At 31.0% G+C, this 17,518-nt stretch overlaps 1 protein-coding gene across 1 annotated transcript; it reads left to right on the top strand.

Annotated features, from left to right (window-relative positions):
- Window positions 1-10,581: 10,581 nt before the first annotated feature.
- LOC121118492 (uncharacterized) lies at window positions 10,582-11,564 on the top strand. The gene is made up of 4 exons (XM_040713073.2): window positions 10,582-10,863; window positions 10,921-11,142; window positions 11,197-11,362; window positions 11,422-11,564. Exons 1-4 carry the CDS (start codon window positions 10,668-10,670, stop codon window positions 11,438-11,440), a joined length of 603 nt encoding a protein of 200 aa, XP_040569007.1. The 5' UTR covers window positions 10,582-10,667; the 3' UTR covers window positions 11,441-11,564.
- Window positions 11,565-17,518: the final 5,954 nt, after the last annotated feature.

The following is a 17,518-nucleotide window of genomic DNA, read 5'->3' as shown; positions in this document are numbered from 1 at the left end:
TCTCCGTGATGCAGTGGGAAAGACCGAACGCTCCTATACAAATAAAGTCAAGACTTTCACTGTTAGTGCCTACTGCACAAGGCCATCGTGCTACAGATTTCTCCAAACCAAGTTTAAACTACCTACTGTTTCATCAATACAGGCCTGGATGTCAAAGTTTCACGTGAATGAGAGATTCTGTTCTAATTTGCTAAGGCTATAGGCATTGAGATGTTAGACTTTGGATGGAAAGGATTGAGTGTGTAACTTAATTGTCCTTAAGATATCATTGTGCAAATCTGAAGATTTTGACTCCATCCTTGATCAATTTGTTGGACTAAGAAAAAAATCATGTAGAAATCATATATCCATCTATTGTCCTTGTGTTTCTCATTTCTGGACTGAAAATCAATTGGAAACAAAGTGTAGCCCACTTTTTGATGAAAAATTAAATGTCTACTTAAGATGTCGTGTGCTTAACTTTTGAATGTATTGACAAACTGCCTACAATTGGTTTTAAAGTGACATCCTTTAGTAGTGATCAAGGTGCTAATTTTTTTGCAATGCTCAATCGTTTGGGAGTTTCCAAAGTGAGACCATTCTTTGATCACACCGGCAAGAAGATATTCGTATTTGCTGACAGGCCTCATGTCATAAAGTCAATCTGCAACTGTTTGCTCACCAACATTACAAAATCTTTAAATGTGACTGCTATTTGGCAACATATCCACGACTTTTACACTCGTGATTAACAACAGAAGCTTCGTTTGGGCTCCAAACTTGCTGATGCTCACTTTAAAATGTCTAAATTGGGGGCAAGAATGAAGATCAAATATGCCACACAAGTTTTCAGCTCAAGTGTTGCTGCAGCTTTAGTAACTGATGCTAATCTTGGAGTACTACACATTACTGCCAACAAAACTGCAGATTTCTGTCAACAAGTGAAGGACCTCTTTGATGTGTTGAAAAAACTACAGGAATATGTTCTTATTTGCGGGTGTCATGATTATGCCTCGGTTTACCAGCTGTGGCATACGTGTCATAGGTTGCCGACCCCTGCTTTAGATCATCAATGTGATTGTTCATAAGATTAGTTATACACACTGAGTTCCAGAGGGAGCCACTATCAACATTAGTCATAATATCTTCTTACTAGACCTCCATGTGTATTTGCCCTGTGTTTAAAGCAAGTAAGGAAACGCCACCGTTAGCCTAAGGAGATGCAATGGTGCAGGGTTTTAACATTTTTTGTATGATGTCACTTTTCATATGACGTCACTCTGTTGTTTTTTTCATTGACGTTGACTGGGATATATATTAAAGAGGGGTGATTCATGAAGCGCGCGTCTCTCACACTCTAAAATTGCTAAGGGGAAAGAAGAAATTATTTTATTACTTCATTTTTCCTTATTTGAATATCCCACACGTCGTTACTTTTATTGCATTACACAACCTTTCCTCTAAAAATAAACAGGAAAAAGGCTCAAAATCACCTGGTAGTTAGCCATGTAAGTAAATCATAACACCTGCTATTTATCTTCCACAATTCCACAATTTATTTTCTTGTTCAATCCATCATTGTTCATCCTCTATTTATAAAGTGTGGCATAATTTGTATATCCACCAAATCATCTAAATTTTAATATATAAATGTACTCATACATATTTTTGATATAAATATTATTTTAAATATTCAAAGTTATAATTCTTAATGTTTTCATTTTTGTGTAAAATTATAAAATTAAAGAATATTGTTATATTATTATTTCTGAACAGGTCTCCAACGGAGACGAAATCGATTTAATGTTACTGATCATCTTAACATCTATGTTATCTTGTGTTGGTTGAGTCGAGCCCGTCTTCTTTAAAGTTTTTAATAATAAAATGAAAACAGTTAAAATAAAAATAAGCACCTATAGTGATTGTTTTGGCCTATGCATGACATATAATCTTCAATAAAGATTTCTACATAAACACAGGTCAAAAAATAGCCAAAACAGTTAGTTATTTTTTATGATGAATTTTAGGATTGATTTTTGAAGGAGTATGCAAATGACGTTATAATAAATATCCCAAAAGTAATTTTATGAATTGAAATTAAATTTTAGAAATTATTTTCTACAAAATTTCATTTTTAATTTTTTTTTTCAAAAAATTCCAAAAACTAAGCCTCCCCACAAAAAAAAAATATATATTGCATATATATATATAATCCTACGTGTTAAGTAATCTATAAGTAGAGTCATCAATATTTTGTTAACTTGATTATCGGAAAAAGGTTGTGTTAAGAATCAAGTCAAGTTGAATTAGAAGAGTTATTTCAAATTCAATAAATATACATTCGGAAAACTGATGATATGAGTAGAGAAGAAGCTGAAAAATCGACAGTTCACAACCAAATACGGTGAGAATATTTTATTCTTATGACTTATGAGTAACACTGCATATGATGAACTGATGATTTAATAATATAAATAATAAATCAATATCTGTCAATAATCAAGGCTGTTGTTCAGGTTCAGTGGTTCTAGGTGCCCCAGTCTCGATTCTTTCATTTCAACAGTTTCGGTCGCGGTTCAGCTATATCGGTATCGGTCTCTTTTTTTTTATAAAGGCTAAATTTGGTAACAGGCACTTAAAATCAGGGGCGTCGCTAGAAAATTCAGGCTTAGGTAATGATATTAGATACAAACAGCTACCTTATATGTAGAGTGCGTAGTACCCCAAGTTCCAGCAAGGCCCCTGCAAAATAAGATTGCTTAAAACAATGGTGTTCAAAGGGAGGGCCGTGAAGGGATTACTTATTATGAACTTATTATATATTAGTGCAGGTGGGCTTTGGTATAGTAAAGTTAGGGACATCCTTGCTTAAGAAATATTATAGTTATGATATTAAAGGGCCCGACAAGAATAGTAACAGACCTGGATCTATAATCTACCCCACCCCTTCCATCTTGTATTTACACTTTCTAGTACCATAAACAACTTTTCAAGATCCATAAGAAGCATTTAGCTACTTGGAACTCAGATACAACTGTATTATCCTGGCGACCTAAAAAATCATTGGAAAACTCTTCTATTACATAAAAAAACTCAGAAAATTGACTTGTTCATTAAAGCTAATAAAAATTTTTATAATGTACATTGCATTTTCTTTGTATATTCTATATAGAACTAAAGGCACAAGAACCGAGACCGATAAAGCACAACCTTGTTAATAATTCATAGTGACGATATATGTAATTGCGATATCCTAATGATCGGGAAAGGAAATCTATGTCGAATTGCTCATTAATTTGTTTGTACAATGTATGTCTGGATTTTATAATTGACTTTTAAAGGGCTCATTCAATGTAAGAGTCGAGTATTTATGTACATAGCATTTGTATGAGTTTTTACTTTTTGAGTATGAATTTAGAATATAATTAATTGTAAATTAAATCACTCAAATTTATACGAATCCATACGTTATAATGCATCTTGGGGGTTAACTAAGGTGACTATATTTTGATATGAAAAAAGAGGATCAGTGTCGGTTTTAGGGAGGGTGAAGAGATAATAGTATGGGGTTACAAAACAAACATTAAAACAATATTCATGCATGTACACTATCTACGGATAAACGTAGTGTTGTAAATCGTGTGTATTTTTAGTTGGAATGGGTCATGTATGAATTTTCTTTTCCTCAGAAAATAATGTCATTAGTAATGAAGTCCTTTTCTAAATGGATTAAATTATATTCAAAACCTGATTGAACATTCGTGTGTGCGTATAAAAGACGGAGAGTAATCTTGAGGAATTGTTAGTCCTTGTTGGACTCTGAGTAGAATTGGGGATCCACATCGGATTAGTCCTTGTTTATTTCCTTCTGCCCCTCCTCCTTTGTCAAAGCTTATTCTAGCTGATCAAATGAAACGTCCTGACAGCTATGCTTCTCCTCTCCAAAACATTCTTCAAATTGTCAGGGTTGCCATATTGATTTTCGGTTTCTTTTTTTAAATTGCCCAAAATAAACACTAAATATACGTGTATAATTTTAGAAGGGACCAATATACAATGTCAAAGTTTAACTTTCACGTGTCCCACTCTTCCATTTTGTTCCCTTCATAATATAACTTTATTTTGTCCAAAATATTTTAGACTTTAATTAATATTGAATATTTTCACTTATATTTAAAAATTAGCCGAAAAAAATTCCAATATCTTCATTTTTTCCCCTATCGCATAAAGTTTTGTAATGTACCAAATTTATCTGTCAGCGTAAATGATTTGCATGCCAATACCAATGGTAGTTTTTTTTATTTTTAAGATTCAATCCGCTTTAACGTAATAAATTAGATTATTAATTGTATTACACAGGTGCGTCCGGAGGATTATATATAAATATATTGAAAAAAAAAAATCTAACTTTTTTGTGGGGGGGAAAAAATTAAATTTCATATTTATAATTTTTTGAATTTTTTTTTCAAATATTCAATTTTTAAGGGAAAAAAATCAGGTAGGGAAGGTGTTAATATAAAATGAAATTTTTTGGAATGAAAATTTCTAAAATCAAATTTCAAATACTACATTTTTTGGAAAAAAATGTCTAAAATTAAATTTCAAATACTACATTTCTTTCCAAAAAATTTAAAAAATCACAACTGCTTACAAAAAATTAAATTTTTTGGAAAAAAATTTCTAAAATAAAAATTCCAAATACTAAATTTTTTTTGAAAGAAATTTCTAAAATTAAATTTCAAATACTAAATTTTTTTCAAAAAAATAAAAAAAATAATAATTTGGGGAGGGGATACAGCCCCTTTAGCCCACAATCTACAGAAGTCCCTGTTACAATAGTATATATATACTATTTAGTACTTTAACTACAATACGAACGATTATTTGGTGCACTCTTTTTTTTTCCGGTAGTGGATAAATTTTAATTCATTCTATGTTTCATTTGTATTTAAGAATAAAAACGTTACCAAATGTTTAGAAATTTACGTGGGCCACCTCTGAACATTACTCAAATGTTACAATTTTGGGCACAAGAATATAATTTCACCTATTGAGAGGGCGATATAATGAAAATAAAAGCGCTGCGTTTTTAAGTACACAATAAGAACCACCCTAATATACAATATATTTCAATGTCTTTGTATATTATAATCTTCAAACTTCAACCATTCTCTCTTTCAAAATAAGGAAGTTGTGCGATTTAAAATATTTCTTCTTTAAGGAGTGAAATTTTTGGAGGGTCGAATATGGGTGACGTGGTACTTTCTCTCCCCCAAGTAAAAAACATTTTTAAATCACAGAACCTCTATATTTTGAAAGTGGAATTTTTGGGGTTAGAAGTTTATGATATGCAAAGTTCTAACAAATAAATTGCTTATACACAAGCAATTGATGTGGTAACCACCCTTAGCACAAAACTTATCCCTTTTTTTTTTTAAAGTTCTTTTAATTGGTAAGATATAGTTGGACTGATTAAGTATAAGTAAACATTATAGTTTATAATAATTTTATATTAATTACATTTACTCCATTTGACCTAGGAATCTTCTTTGAAGTACATATACATAATGTAAATTTCTTTCCCTAGCAACGACTTGGGAGCGAACCTAGAAACATTAACTTCAAGAAAATAAATTATCCCGAGCGTGTTGTCAATTGAGCTAAAGTCTTTCCATCGTTTATTTTAGTTCTTGTCAGCTGTTAATTTTTCTGCTTATTTTCTCTTTATCAGTGTTCTAAACACTGATTTTGTGTCTTTTTTTTGTTGTTTATTTTTTATGAAAAGGCAGCGAGATACAATAAAGTTAACGACGTGTATTATTTTAAAGTTTATAACTCTATGGATAAAGAATTAAAGTATCTATAAATATTTTAATTTTTTTAGGTGGATTTTCAATTTTTTCCCTCCAAAACAAAACGTACTTGGGTAAGTAACGCCTTATCAGAGACATCAAAGACTTCAAGAACATCGTACAATTTCAAAACTCATTCAGAAAACTCCCTAAATTCGAACAAATGTGAAATTATTATTTTTAATTTCGGACACCATGAAATAGGAAAAATATTGAAAAAATAATTATAAATACGAGTACAAAAGCTATATTGAATGCTTATCTCTTGTGTGGAGAAAAAAATTTAAAATAAAACATACCTACTCTTGTACGCAGGGGAATCCCTGATTATTTGGCAATTCATGGGATATAGGATCTCATATTGTTTTATGAAAACAAATAGAGGGAGGAACAGACATGCAGTACATAAATTAGAAAGATGAACCTCCCTCCCTCACTCTTAGTGTTGGATCAGTCTGAAAAAAACTAAAAAGACTGCAGTCATATCAGTCTGATTCTAATAAAATTTGTTAGTCCTAGGACCGATTCTTATAGGTCTTTTGTAGAAACTACAACAACTGAAATGACGTAGTTACATCTAACTACGTCATTTGAGTCTTTGAAGTTACATCATAATTCATAACCTCTTTCAAAGAGACCAAAATATCAGTAGGAGATGTGTCACTAGAACGTATTATGGTATGTGTTAGCTATCATTAATTATTTTCTTAGTCCTTATATTCTTCAATCCTAGCTATGAGTGAAGAAAACAAGAAGATAGCTAGGACCGTAGGAACGAAAGACCGATCTTTCAGTCCTTAGGACTGTTGAATGATAAGAAATATCGGACTGATTAAAAAAAAGACTGATAAGGCGATCAGTCCAAGGACCTTACTCTCAATTATATTAATAAAAGGGTATATATTGTATGTATGTACTTCCAATTCCGTCTCGGGAAGGAATTTAATGCATCAATTTCGGGAAAATAATCGTCATTTATTCCATGGATATCTACTAAGTCAAATTTTTGGTGAAATATCAATCCGGATTTTAATTCTGTCCAAGTATCGTATGGAGTGTCTCCGAGTCGCTTCACCTAATCACCATGAGAAATTATCAAATTTTCAAAGATATGTTATTATTTTCTGCTCTTGTTTGATCCTATCGTCAACTCCAGAAAGTTAAATCCTGATTTCCAGTACGATCCCATATTTCATTGGGGCTCTTTCATATCCAAATTTTTAGTATCGTGATAAAATGTTGGATCAATATTGAAAAGGAATTGTCTCCAACTCTAAATCTTTTAAGAAATTCAACAGTCAAGAGTTATCATTTGTACTTCGATAGGTAATGTTGAATGTCCTTTTGGATTCTTTGTGTTAATTTTTTAATGATAACTAAAATCACACCGTTACCTTGCATTACCATACAACTACAAAAGTATCCTCTTTGTTGACAATTGGGTTTATTCATTGAGTTGGAAGACTCATGTTACATTTGGTTAGACATTATTATTAATTATTACTGCCTGGGTTATTAATATGATATTAATAAGGAAGGCAGTCTATATCTTAGACTTCCTAGGAATAAGTGGCTCCCACCTCTATAGCTCATCATGTTTTAAAGAATACAACACGCTTGACTCCTCCAAGATTTATGAACTAACAATTTATTACTCCATTATGGCTAAAATCAATTTATCATTGAATCGGTAATTTAAGATTTCATTTCTAATTGTCTAATTTATAGTTTTATTCATTTAATTTTTTTAAATGTACATTTTATATATGAATTAATTTTAGATCTTAATTGATTAATTATATCACCTTGATCTGGTAATAAATTATTCGGAGAGGTGGATCAGGATATTGGCTAAAGACTATTCTCTTTCTTCTCATATTATTCCCTCAATATAAAGTATTCATCCAAATGACTTCAAAATTCAACTCCACACATTGACATTGCTTCAAGTGGAATTGTCGAATTAATCCAGTTAGACTAACATGTTATTTTAAGGGATTTAAAACAATTATTTATACTTGAACACGATATATTGATAATTTTCCCAAAATGACGAGTTGAAATGAAGTGACTCGGACTCGGGGGGACTCCATACGATACTTGGCTAGAGTCAGAATCCAGAGAGAGATTTAATCATCAATCAAATATAGGAGGTAACAATTGAATAAATGACATTATCTTGACTGGATCCGTTCTAATTTGAATATTATCAGACAGCTATTATTTCTTAAAAATATGACAAAAATAGAGTATATAAATAAAATAATTATGTCAAAACTTATATTAAACTAAAAAATGGGAAGGTTGTTCTAATATAACGAAATGGAGATAAAATATCTTCACATTATCACAAACTAGAAAATAAATCAGGGTTTAATTTTAACTGCATATTATTAGGACCTTTAAAGTTCTGATACTCAAAAAGTACTTCACCATTCGATTTGAAATTTTACAGGATTATTTAGAAATGTGTGAAAATTACATAACAGTCTCTTTAGATATCCTATGTTGAAGTACTAAAGAATTGTTTTGACGTAACCGTTACAAGTCTGACAATTTGCAATGTTTGACGATGCGTAACTTAACCCCTCATAAATTTAAAAAAAGTTCCCGAATAAAACACAAAAAGAGAACAGTTGTTCACCTAAACTAGGTTAACATAATTTATCATCATTTGATATAGATAAGTATTAGTGCTGGGTTCTGGTCGGAAAATCCTAGATCAATTATGATTTGTAGAGGACTGAACTTATTCGGTCTCTGTAAAATAGTTTGGTATGTACCGGTCTCAAAGAATAATTGGGTCTAGATCGGTCTCAGAGAAAAATTCGGCCTGGATCTCTTTCATTTAATATTTGTTCTATAATGATTCCATAGATGAATTACTAATGACGCCATGTGTGTTTCAAAATTGTGAACATCGACCTACAGTGTTGCATAAATCATATTTGTACAACACATACATCAGGAGTGGGAAGACAATTGGTCCATAGATTGAGACTCATAAAATCGGTCCACGATTTGAAAATGATTCAATTTCGTTCTACGGTCTGAGATCAAAATATTGATGCAAATTGGACTAAAAAAAATCTTTAAGGACCATACCTTAACAAAATGCGGTCTTGACCAAGTCCCAACACTAGTAGTTAAATAGAAGTAGGGGTGACTCAGAAAACTGGGTTTACATTCTCAATCAACAGATGTTTTATGTCTTCAATTAGTCATAAGTAACATAGAGTCAGTCTATTTACTTTTGAAGTGAGTAATTTTCTTCAAACTTAACATCCACATACATGGGAGACCTTAAGCAAATTGACAAAATATATATATTGTATCAGATCCGAATAAATTTGGATACACCCAAACGGATCTAAATGACCGATACATTTTCCTTTGAATAGATAAAAACTTTTGGATATTTGAAATATTTAAACAATCAAATCATAAATTCGAGTTGCTCAATTTTGTTTTTTGACAAAGTTAAAGACTTTCCTCATAAAGAAATGATAATTTAATGACTATATACAAGGGATACAGTAATGAATATAAATTAATTAATTATCCAAAACAGAATGACAAATAAAGATGTACATAATTGACGGAAGTAATATTTATGAGTCATTATATATTATTCGTCGATGTATGGAGAGTGTAATAATGTGTGATACACATAGATTAGGCTGGTTCGTTTTTCAACTTTTGTCACGACTAGTGAGGAAAAGTTGTGATATGGTATGATATGGCTGTGCACTGTGCATTGATGTCTGCTGTTGTTCGCATATCTCGGGCATAGTTCGAAGCAAGGTAAAATTACTAATTAACCACTAAAAGAAACAGATAAAATGAATTCCAATTATAATTCCAAATGAATTGCTTAAAGTTCTTGTTACTTATTTTGTATTATACCATTTGAATAGACAATTTTCCAACGTATCAAAAATATTACTACAGTTATTTTTAAAATCATCTAATGGAGCAAAAGAGGGAATAACGGTGACTGTTGAGCATTGTTTTATTTTTTTTGTTTATATCTCATTCTTCATTCTGTTAAAAAAAAGAAAGAAAGATGGGCACAATACGCTGATCATCAGATCAAAATAGTTTAATACAAAATAAAGAACAATGCTATTTTAATCTTTAATCTTGACTTAAAGCTTTAAAACAATATAAAAAAACACAACCTCTTAATTTAACATGATCTTTACATGATATCTTTTCTCTCCACGCAAGAAATATTGTTTTTTATCATATAAAATAATATTCAACTCTCCTAAAGAACCAAAAGGCAAAGTATAGCTGATTTGATTAGTGCCCAGCAGAGCAACAAGACCAGAAAAACTGGACCGTGGACTAGTCCAGAAACGACCACTATCTCATCTACACGGTAGATGAGGTTCCACATGTCAACAAGACTAAGATCTTAAAACTAAAAACAACTAAAAAAATATATAAGCTTTGATACATGATTTTTTTTGTAAGTAAGGGAACGTAAAAATCTCATTTTGAGCGTTCAAAAAAATTAAAAAAATCCGTTCCGTTTAGCGTTACGTTAATTGAACGCCGTTTAATTTTGTGTTCTGTTCACAAGCCTGGTTATTTTCTTATGGCTTCATATCTTTTCCTCACTATCTGTTATCGAAATTTGAAGAACAAAAAAACTTGAAAAAGAAACCTTCCTAATGTTACTGTATGATGTTAGTATATCCCTACTACTTAGGTACACTTTACAACACATAAGTATATGATTATTACTTATAATAGGCAGAGAGACATAGGTCATATACAGATGTTTCACAACATGTATTTGCATGTAGAGAATGATGTGATAGAGTAACAATGTCTTTGATAATGATTATTATATTCATTCTAGTATCAACGTTTGAGATGTCGTCTACAATGGATGTTGAAAAGCTATCTCTTCCTAAGTTGGATGAGGAGATTAAAAACTTGGCTCAAGGAAAAGAAGTGGACACTTTATTCCATATCTACGAACATTTACTAACCTCTCCACTAGGAGAAGAAAATACCAATGGTAAAAATCTTATTTATTTTTGTTACAAATACGTACATTACATATTAATATTCTTAGTGACACAATGGACTGGCTTTACGGTTGATGATCAAACATTTGCTTTGTCTAAACCCACGGATACGGTGGATCCTATTTATGGGGATCCTGTAACACAAAAACTAATTTTAGGAGCTCAAGTCTCTAATGGAAAGGTGAATCACGAGGATCCTGCAATTAGTGGAGAGGGTTTGAAGATTAAAATGTTAAATGGAAAGGAAATTAATCTTGTTAAAAAGGATGGTAATTCAATTAATTCCTAATTATTTAACCCTACTAATGTTCCTTTCTTTATAGGGAAACTCATGGCAAATGACATGCCAGTCAAAAATGTATTTAGCTCTGCAAATGCCACCATATTTGTTTTAGAATATTTCCTATTTGTATCAGATTCTGACATTTGTGAAGGAATTGATCGGATACAGAAGAAGGAAGGTGTTGTTCATACTCCATGGGGATCTCAGTACGTAGTTTATCATACTTTCTAATCGTGTTCACTCTTGATTTTTTGTTCATTTTCAGCCCATATGAGGAAAAATGATTCGTAAAATATGGAACTACACTTACAAATATATATTTATTTAATATCAAATTTTCAATTCATTTTTTTTTTTTATCTTTTCAATTGATACGGATATAAATAAAAATATTATTATTAGAAGACATATCAGGCCTTTTTGATTCATTCAATCCTTTTTCTGTTGTCATAATAAGTACAATACTTTAATGATGTGACAAACATAACGTGAAGATTATAAGATATTAAAATAAATACGCAGTTCATAAAATAACACTTGGAGGTCCTTTTGCGGAATTTGACTCCATTTACACAAATACGCCATTACAAAAAATATTTTTGTGTTGCCCGTCAACATAACAACAAAGCTAGAATAATTTTTCCCTAAATTGAAGGTAGATTCCATTGATATTCTTTGATAAATTATTGTCCATTTCTATCGACAAATTATTCATATTAATTCTTAAGAGGCATCGGAAATTGCAATTGAATTAGCCAAAATTGATAAATAATGAGAAATTTACAGATTGTATGTATTTGAAAGGGAATATATCGGGGGCAATCTAAGTCCCTTTAATCAAATAAAGCTTCTAAACTATAACTAAAATTCTTGGGGATCTTAACTTGTCCTACAAATTTGAATATAATTGATCAAGTATGTCTATGAAATATTACGCTGTATCAAGGTAAATAGAAATATATAAACCTTGGGCTGTATGTATTAATAAAATACATTGGGATTTTCTCGTTTGCTTGATTTTTGTTCAAGATTGTGTTTACGTTCATGCTTTACATTTATAAAAATGTAAATATCACTCGTACAGTCATGAAAGTCAAACACTAAATTAACATATGATATATACACAGATATTGCAATTGTATCTACTCCACAAATAAACTGTTTTTTTTATCGAATAAACAAAACTTCAATCGCAGTATTAAATTATAATCAATTTTTAAATATAAAAAACGATTACAATATTTAAAAAAAATGATTGTTTTTCCATTTAGTCAAAAGGAAGCGGGTATTTAACAAGATATGTTATACATTTAAATTGCATGTCTTTTAGACATACAGGAAATGTAATTAATTATAATTATCAATTAATATATATTATAATAATATTGTAATAAAATTGTTTCTATTATAGAACGTAACAATCTATGGGACATTCATCTTTGCAACCTCTTATAAAAGGGAATGAACGTAAAATTTGTGATTATTTTATATTTATCAGGAGCGTCCGAAGAGGGTGGGTTGGAGATGTTGTAGCCACCAAATTTTAAAAATTAAATTTTCTGTGAATAAATATGACTTTTTTTAATTTTTTTCCAAAAATTAATATTTGAAATTTCATTTATGAAATATTTTTCCACAAAATTAAAATTTACAATAAAAAAAACAAAAAAACTTAATTATGTAAAAAAAAATCCTCCCAATATGTATGCGTTGAGGTACCACAGATAATGTCATTTAAACATTTGACGTATGTATTTTTTATCTCTTAATTAACGTCGAATTTATGTTAAATTAATTCAGGAATGGTTAGTTTAAAATAATTTATGATACCTTCAGCGCTCCCTAGTAGACAAACAAGTATTCTAGTAGCCAAATAGATTTAGACAAAAACTGATCACGGATCGTCATTGCCCCACTTTGTTTTAGCTTTATCTATCTTTGAGTAAAATAGGTCTTTAGAGAGTAATAAAAAAAAAAAAAACAAAAAAAAACAGGGAGCAAATGAAGAGCTAATTGAAAGGCGTTCAATTAGTTTTTTATGTTAATTGTTCAATTTTTTCCGTCTGGGCACTCAAAGATTAACAGAAATCATGAACAGCATTCGTTTTCCGCTCAATATCTAAGCCAGCATTGGTATAATTTGGGTTTTAAATCCTAAGCATTTTTTAGCATGCGAGTTTTGATTGTTGTTGGCAACATGGAAAGTATTTTTCATTTATTTTCAAAGCAGATATCATTGATCACAAGGGCGTCCGTAGGATGTGGGCTGGAGGGGCTGTAGTCCCTTCCAAATGAAGGATTTTTTGCTTTTTCGTAGAAAGTTTAATATTTGATTTTTTTAAATTTCATTTCATGGAAAAAAGGAAATTTTTTGTGAACATCTGTGAATTTTGGAACTTTTTTTCCAAAAAAAAAATATTTTGTGAGAAAAGCCTTTTTGATTTTTTTTTTCAAAAAAAACTTATTTTTTGTAAATAGCTGCGGGGTTTTGAATTATTTTCAAAAAAAATGTAATACTTGAAATTTAATTTTTAAAATTTTTTGTTAATAGCTATATTTTTGAATTTGTTTTTCAAAAATTTAATTTTTTATTAATAGCAGTGGATTTTGAAATTTAATTTTTATATTTTTGTTAAAAAAAAATACATAAAAATTAAATTCTTCTATATTAATCTTCAAATTATCAGGGTTACCATGTCATTTTTAGAGTTTTGTTTGCATACCTAAAATTCCTACGATTTACAGCCCTAAAAACAACGAAAAACGCTTGATTTTACACTTATTCGTACATTGATTTGTATCTCGCCCTATTTGGTTTTGATAATTAACAAAGGTTTATTAAGTATTTCACCACCGATTATAAAAGGGGTTTTTTTATTTAAAGACGATTATCTCGCAATACATAAAAAAATGCATTAATCATGAAGCTCACAGGCAATAAATTATAGTTATGAATAAACAAAAAAAATCAATCTGTCATTAGCTTATTCAAAAAATCAATAAATACTATGCGTTCGTATAATAAATGGATAATGCACATAAGGTGATTTGCCTTTCGGCTTAAATACTGATTGAAACAAGAAATAAATAGTTTCATCATTCCATTTTGGATCGAATACACCTCTCTAAAAGATGCAATGGCCCGTAACAATCCAATACAGCACTATGAAAGTCTTTTATATCAAAACGATCCGATAGAGTCTCACTTAAGCTCACACGCAGATCACGGATTTTCATTTCCCCAATTTTATAGGACGTGGCCTGACCTGGCCAAACGATGTATCGATCAATGGAAAAGGAATTGGCGGAGTGTGTAAAACCCGTATTTTGATCTAAATATCGAATTGCTTTGTGTCGAGACCATCCTAATCCATGTAGTCCCGTATCAACGACCAATCGAGAGGCTCTTAAAAGGCTGAAGGAATAGTAACCGATTAGTTGTAATGGATTTTCTTCAAAGAGTCCCATTTCAAGACCTAGGAATTCAGAGTAGAGGCCCCATCCCTCTATAAAAGATGTAGGACTCCCTAATTGTCCTGGAATTGCAGCAAAATCCGGAGTCAAACTATTTTGCAAAAATTTAGGGAATTTTTGCCCTTGAGAGTAAGAAAACTGCAAATGATGCCCTGGAACTGCTTCGTGAAGTGAAAGAGGCATGGCAGTGAATTTAAGTTGATTCCCTAATACTTGTGTGCCAATGATGAATGAGCCATTTCTTGAGCCGTCGAAACTAGACGTTTTATAATAACTCAATCCAGTTTTGCTATCGGAGATTACATTAACAAGTGCTAATTCATCCAGCACGCTTTGATGGAAAATATTCTTTAATTTGGGATATATTTTCTCGTAGACCATCTTTTTGTGAGTATCCAAAAGCTGATCCTCAGTCTTATATTTCATACTTGGATGCTCTCTTGCCTTCCTGAAAATATCTTCCACGGTCATGTTGCCTAGACTTTGGATTCTAAGAACTCTTTTTATATCAGATAGAAAATCAGCTCTGATTGACGCCACTTCTTTGAGTCCCATTTCATGGACTTGGTGAGCTGTCACATCCTCGATGTTTGTGTGATATTTGAGTATGGCCTCATATCTTTCTTTTCCATTTGGGAGAGATGAAATTCCTGGATGTGAACGGACTTGGTAAGACTCTTGAATGAAATTTCCAAGGTATTGTAATGCTGGTATAACTTGTTCATCTATCACTTCGAATGCCTCTTTCTTCAAAGCTCGATTCGGGGATCTACCAAACATTTCTTTGAGTTGATTTTGGTTAATATTATCAAAATCAATGCGATCAAAAGCCTCTGCTGAATAACTTAGACCCATATGCATCCCATATGAAAGCAAATCATGAACTTGGATTAATAACCTAGGAACTTTTTTTAATTTTTTAAGATTGGCGATAGTATTATTTTCATGAGTCCATCGTAAACAACCACGAGCTGAAAAAACAAGAGGAATTTCACGAAAGATCCCGGAAAGAAAATTAGAATTAGAGAACACAAAATGTTTCCATTGATAGCCTTCGAGAGCAATCCCTAATTCCCATTTGAGGACGTTTAGAAAATGATTATCGTCCGTGGACTCTGAATCGGATAATATATTTTGAACTTCTTCATAAAAGTCTTTAATATCTGAGCGTCTCTTTTCAAATCCCGAAAGAGACAAATCCTCCCATTCCGAATCATAGTCATGATATCCTTTCATAGAGGCCCAAGTGGGCCAGGTTTTAAGTTTCCAATCGAAATATTTTTCGAATAGAGCAGCACTGTTTGTAATTCCACCAGGATTTTTTTCTTCCCTCAAGAAAGATTCAACAGCACTTGGTAGGTGAAGGAGGAATGATAAGGTGAAGACTGAGCAACATAGTTGTTGAACTATTAGAAGCATTCTTAACGAATGAAATGTATAATTATGTTTATAAAAAAAAAAAAATCAAGCTATTCTTTGGAGACGAGCAACTCTGGTTTTTTGATACCCTCCCCCCTTCCTTCAGCTTCCTCTATTTGTCCTTACAAGATTGTTGTTTGTGTATGGTGTAGAGTGGATGATTCTGTAGGAAGAAGTTGCCAGTAACATCAATAACAACAACAATAATAATAAAACAACCGTAGGTTGTGCAATCGAATATATTTGATAAAGAACATTATTGTAGGTATGTTACAAAATGCCGATTTACGGAGAGAAAAAAACTTGCAGGAGGCGTGCACGGTAGTTTAGAAGTATTTTGGGGATCCTCATAAAAATGCTGGATTTTCATTAATTAATTAGGGGAAATCAATATCACATAGATTATATTTAATGTATACAAATTCTTAATCTTTCACTCAGATTTAAAAAAATCAATCCGTTTATTCGCACCATTTGCTAAAAAAATAAGTCATCTCAAAATAGCCTTCAAAATAATAAACAAGCTGTAATAGGTCAAACAAAAGGTATAATGGATGTCAACACATTTATTTTTCTAGTCTTTGGTAAAGTTTTCAACTAATTTGTTTATGCGAAATAGAAAATGTTTAATCCGACATCAGCACCTTCAATCTCTATTACTGCGCAATATCAAAGTACTTGGTCTTAATTTTTAACCTCTTTCTTTTCTTCAAAACCATCATTAATTGTCTGAAGAGCATGGGACGATATTTATGTACTCGAATTTCATATTATACAATTCAATTGCAGGTATGTAAAATTCTCATCTGTTGCACAAAACTGAACTCTGTAATTCCTGAAAATTTCATTCAATTCATTTTTAAGAAAGTTGTGTCGTTTTATTGGAATACCATATTTTATTAGATCACAGATTTTAGTTGAGGTTATAACAATAATTAGTAGGAAGAAAAGGTATAAAATTTCTATGATAATTGGTCACAACTGAAGATAGATACATGATTTGGGTACCAAAATGTATTTTTTATCATTATCTACTAGTTAAAACAGGTTATAAAGGAAAACAAATCTATTTGACATTTATTCTAACATACCTAATTATTGTTTCTAAGAGATTTAGATTTATAATAACTAATAAGTTACAAGAAAAGATGGATATAAGGATGGGTTTTACACCTATTCTATTGATATGTCACTCCTTACTTCGTCTTTTTTTAAATAATTATCTGTGTGATTAAGTAAGTGGTTGTTGATGGACCATGAAGTGACACGGAAACGTTAAATAGTTTTATTATAAAAATCTGGTTATCAAATGTGATAGTTCCTCTCTATAAGAATATATTTATATATTTTTTTTACGAAGAATTAATTTTACTTACCTTGTACGTATGTACGTTGTACACCTCACATTTTGATCTAGACTTCCACATATTTCATATATACATAGAAACACATACAATTTAATGAAGCAT

This window comes from Lepeophtheirus salmonis, chromosome 5 (genome assembly GCF_016086655.4).
Source record: "Lepeophtheirus salmonis chromosome 5, UVic_Lsal_1.4, whole genome shotgun sequence".
Lineage (NCBI taxonomy): Eukaryota > Metazoa > Arthropoda > Copepoda > Siphonostomatoida > Caligidae > Lepeophtheirus > Lepeophtheirus salmonis.
This window is presented reverse-complemented; position numbering and strand designations above follow the sequence as displayed.

Bases quoted from the DNA above. Each gene is read 5' to 3' on its own strand.
- LOC121118492 (XM_040713073.2), top strand. From the start codon at position 10,668: ATGTCTTTGATAATGATTATTATATTCATTCTAGTATCAACGTTTGAG. The intron at 10,864-10,920 runs GTAAAAATCTTA...TAATATTCTTAG, and splicing joins AGGAGAAGAAAATACCAATG to TGACACAATGGACTGGCTTT. The intron at 11,143-11,196 runs GTAATTCAATTA...CTTTCTTTATAG, and splicing joins TAATCTTGTTAAAAAGGATG to GGAAACTCATGGCAAATGAC.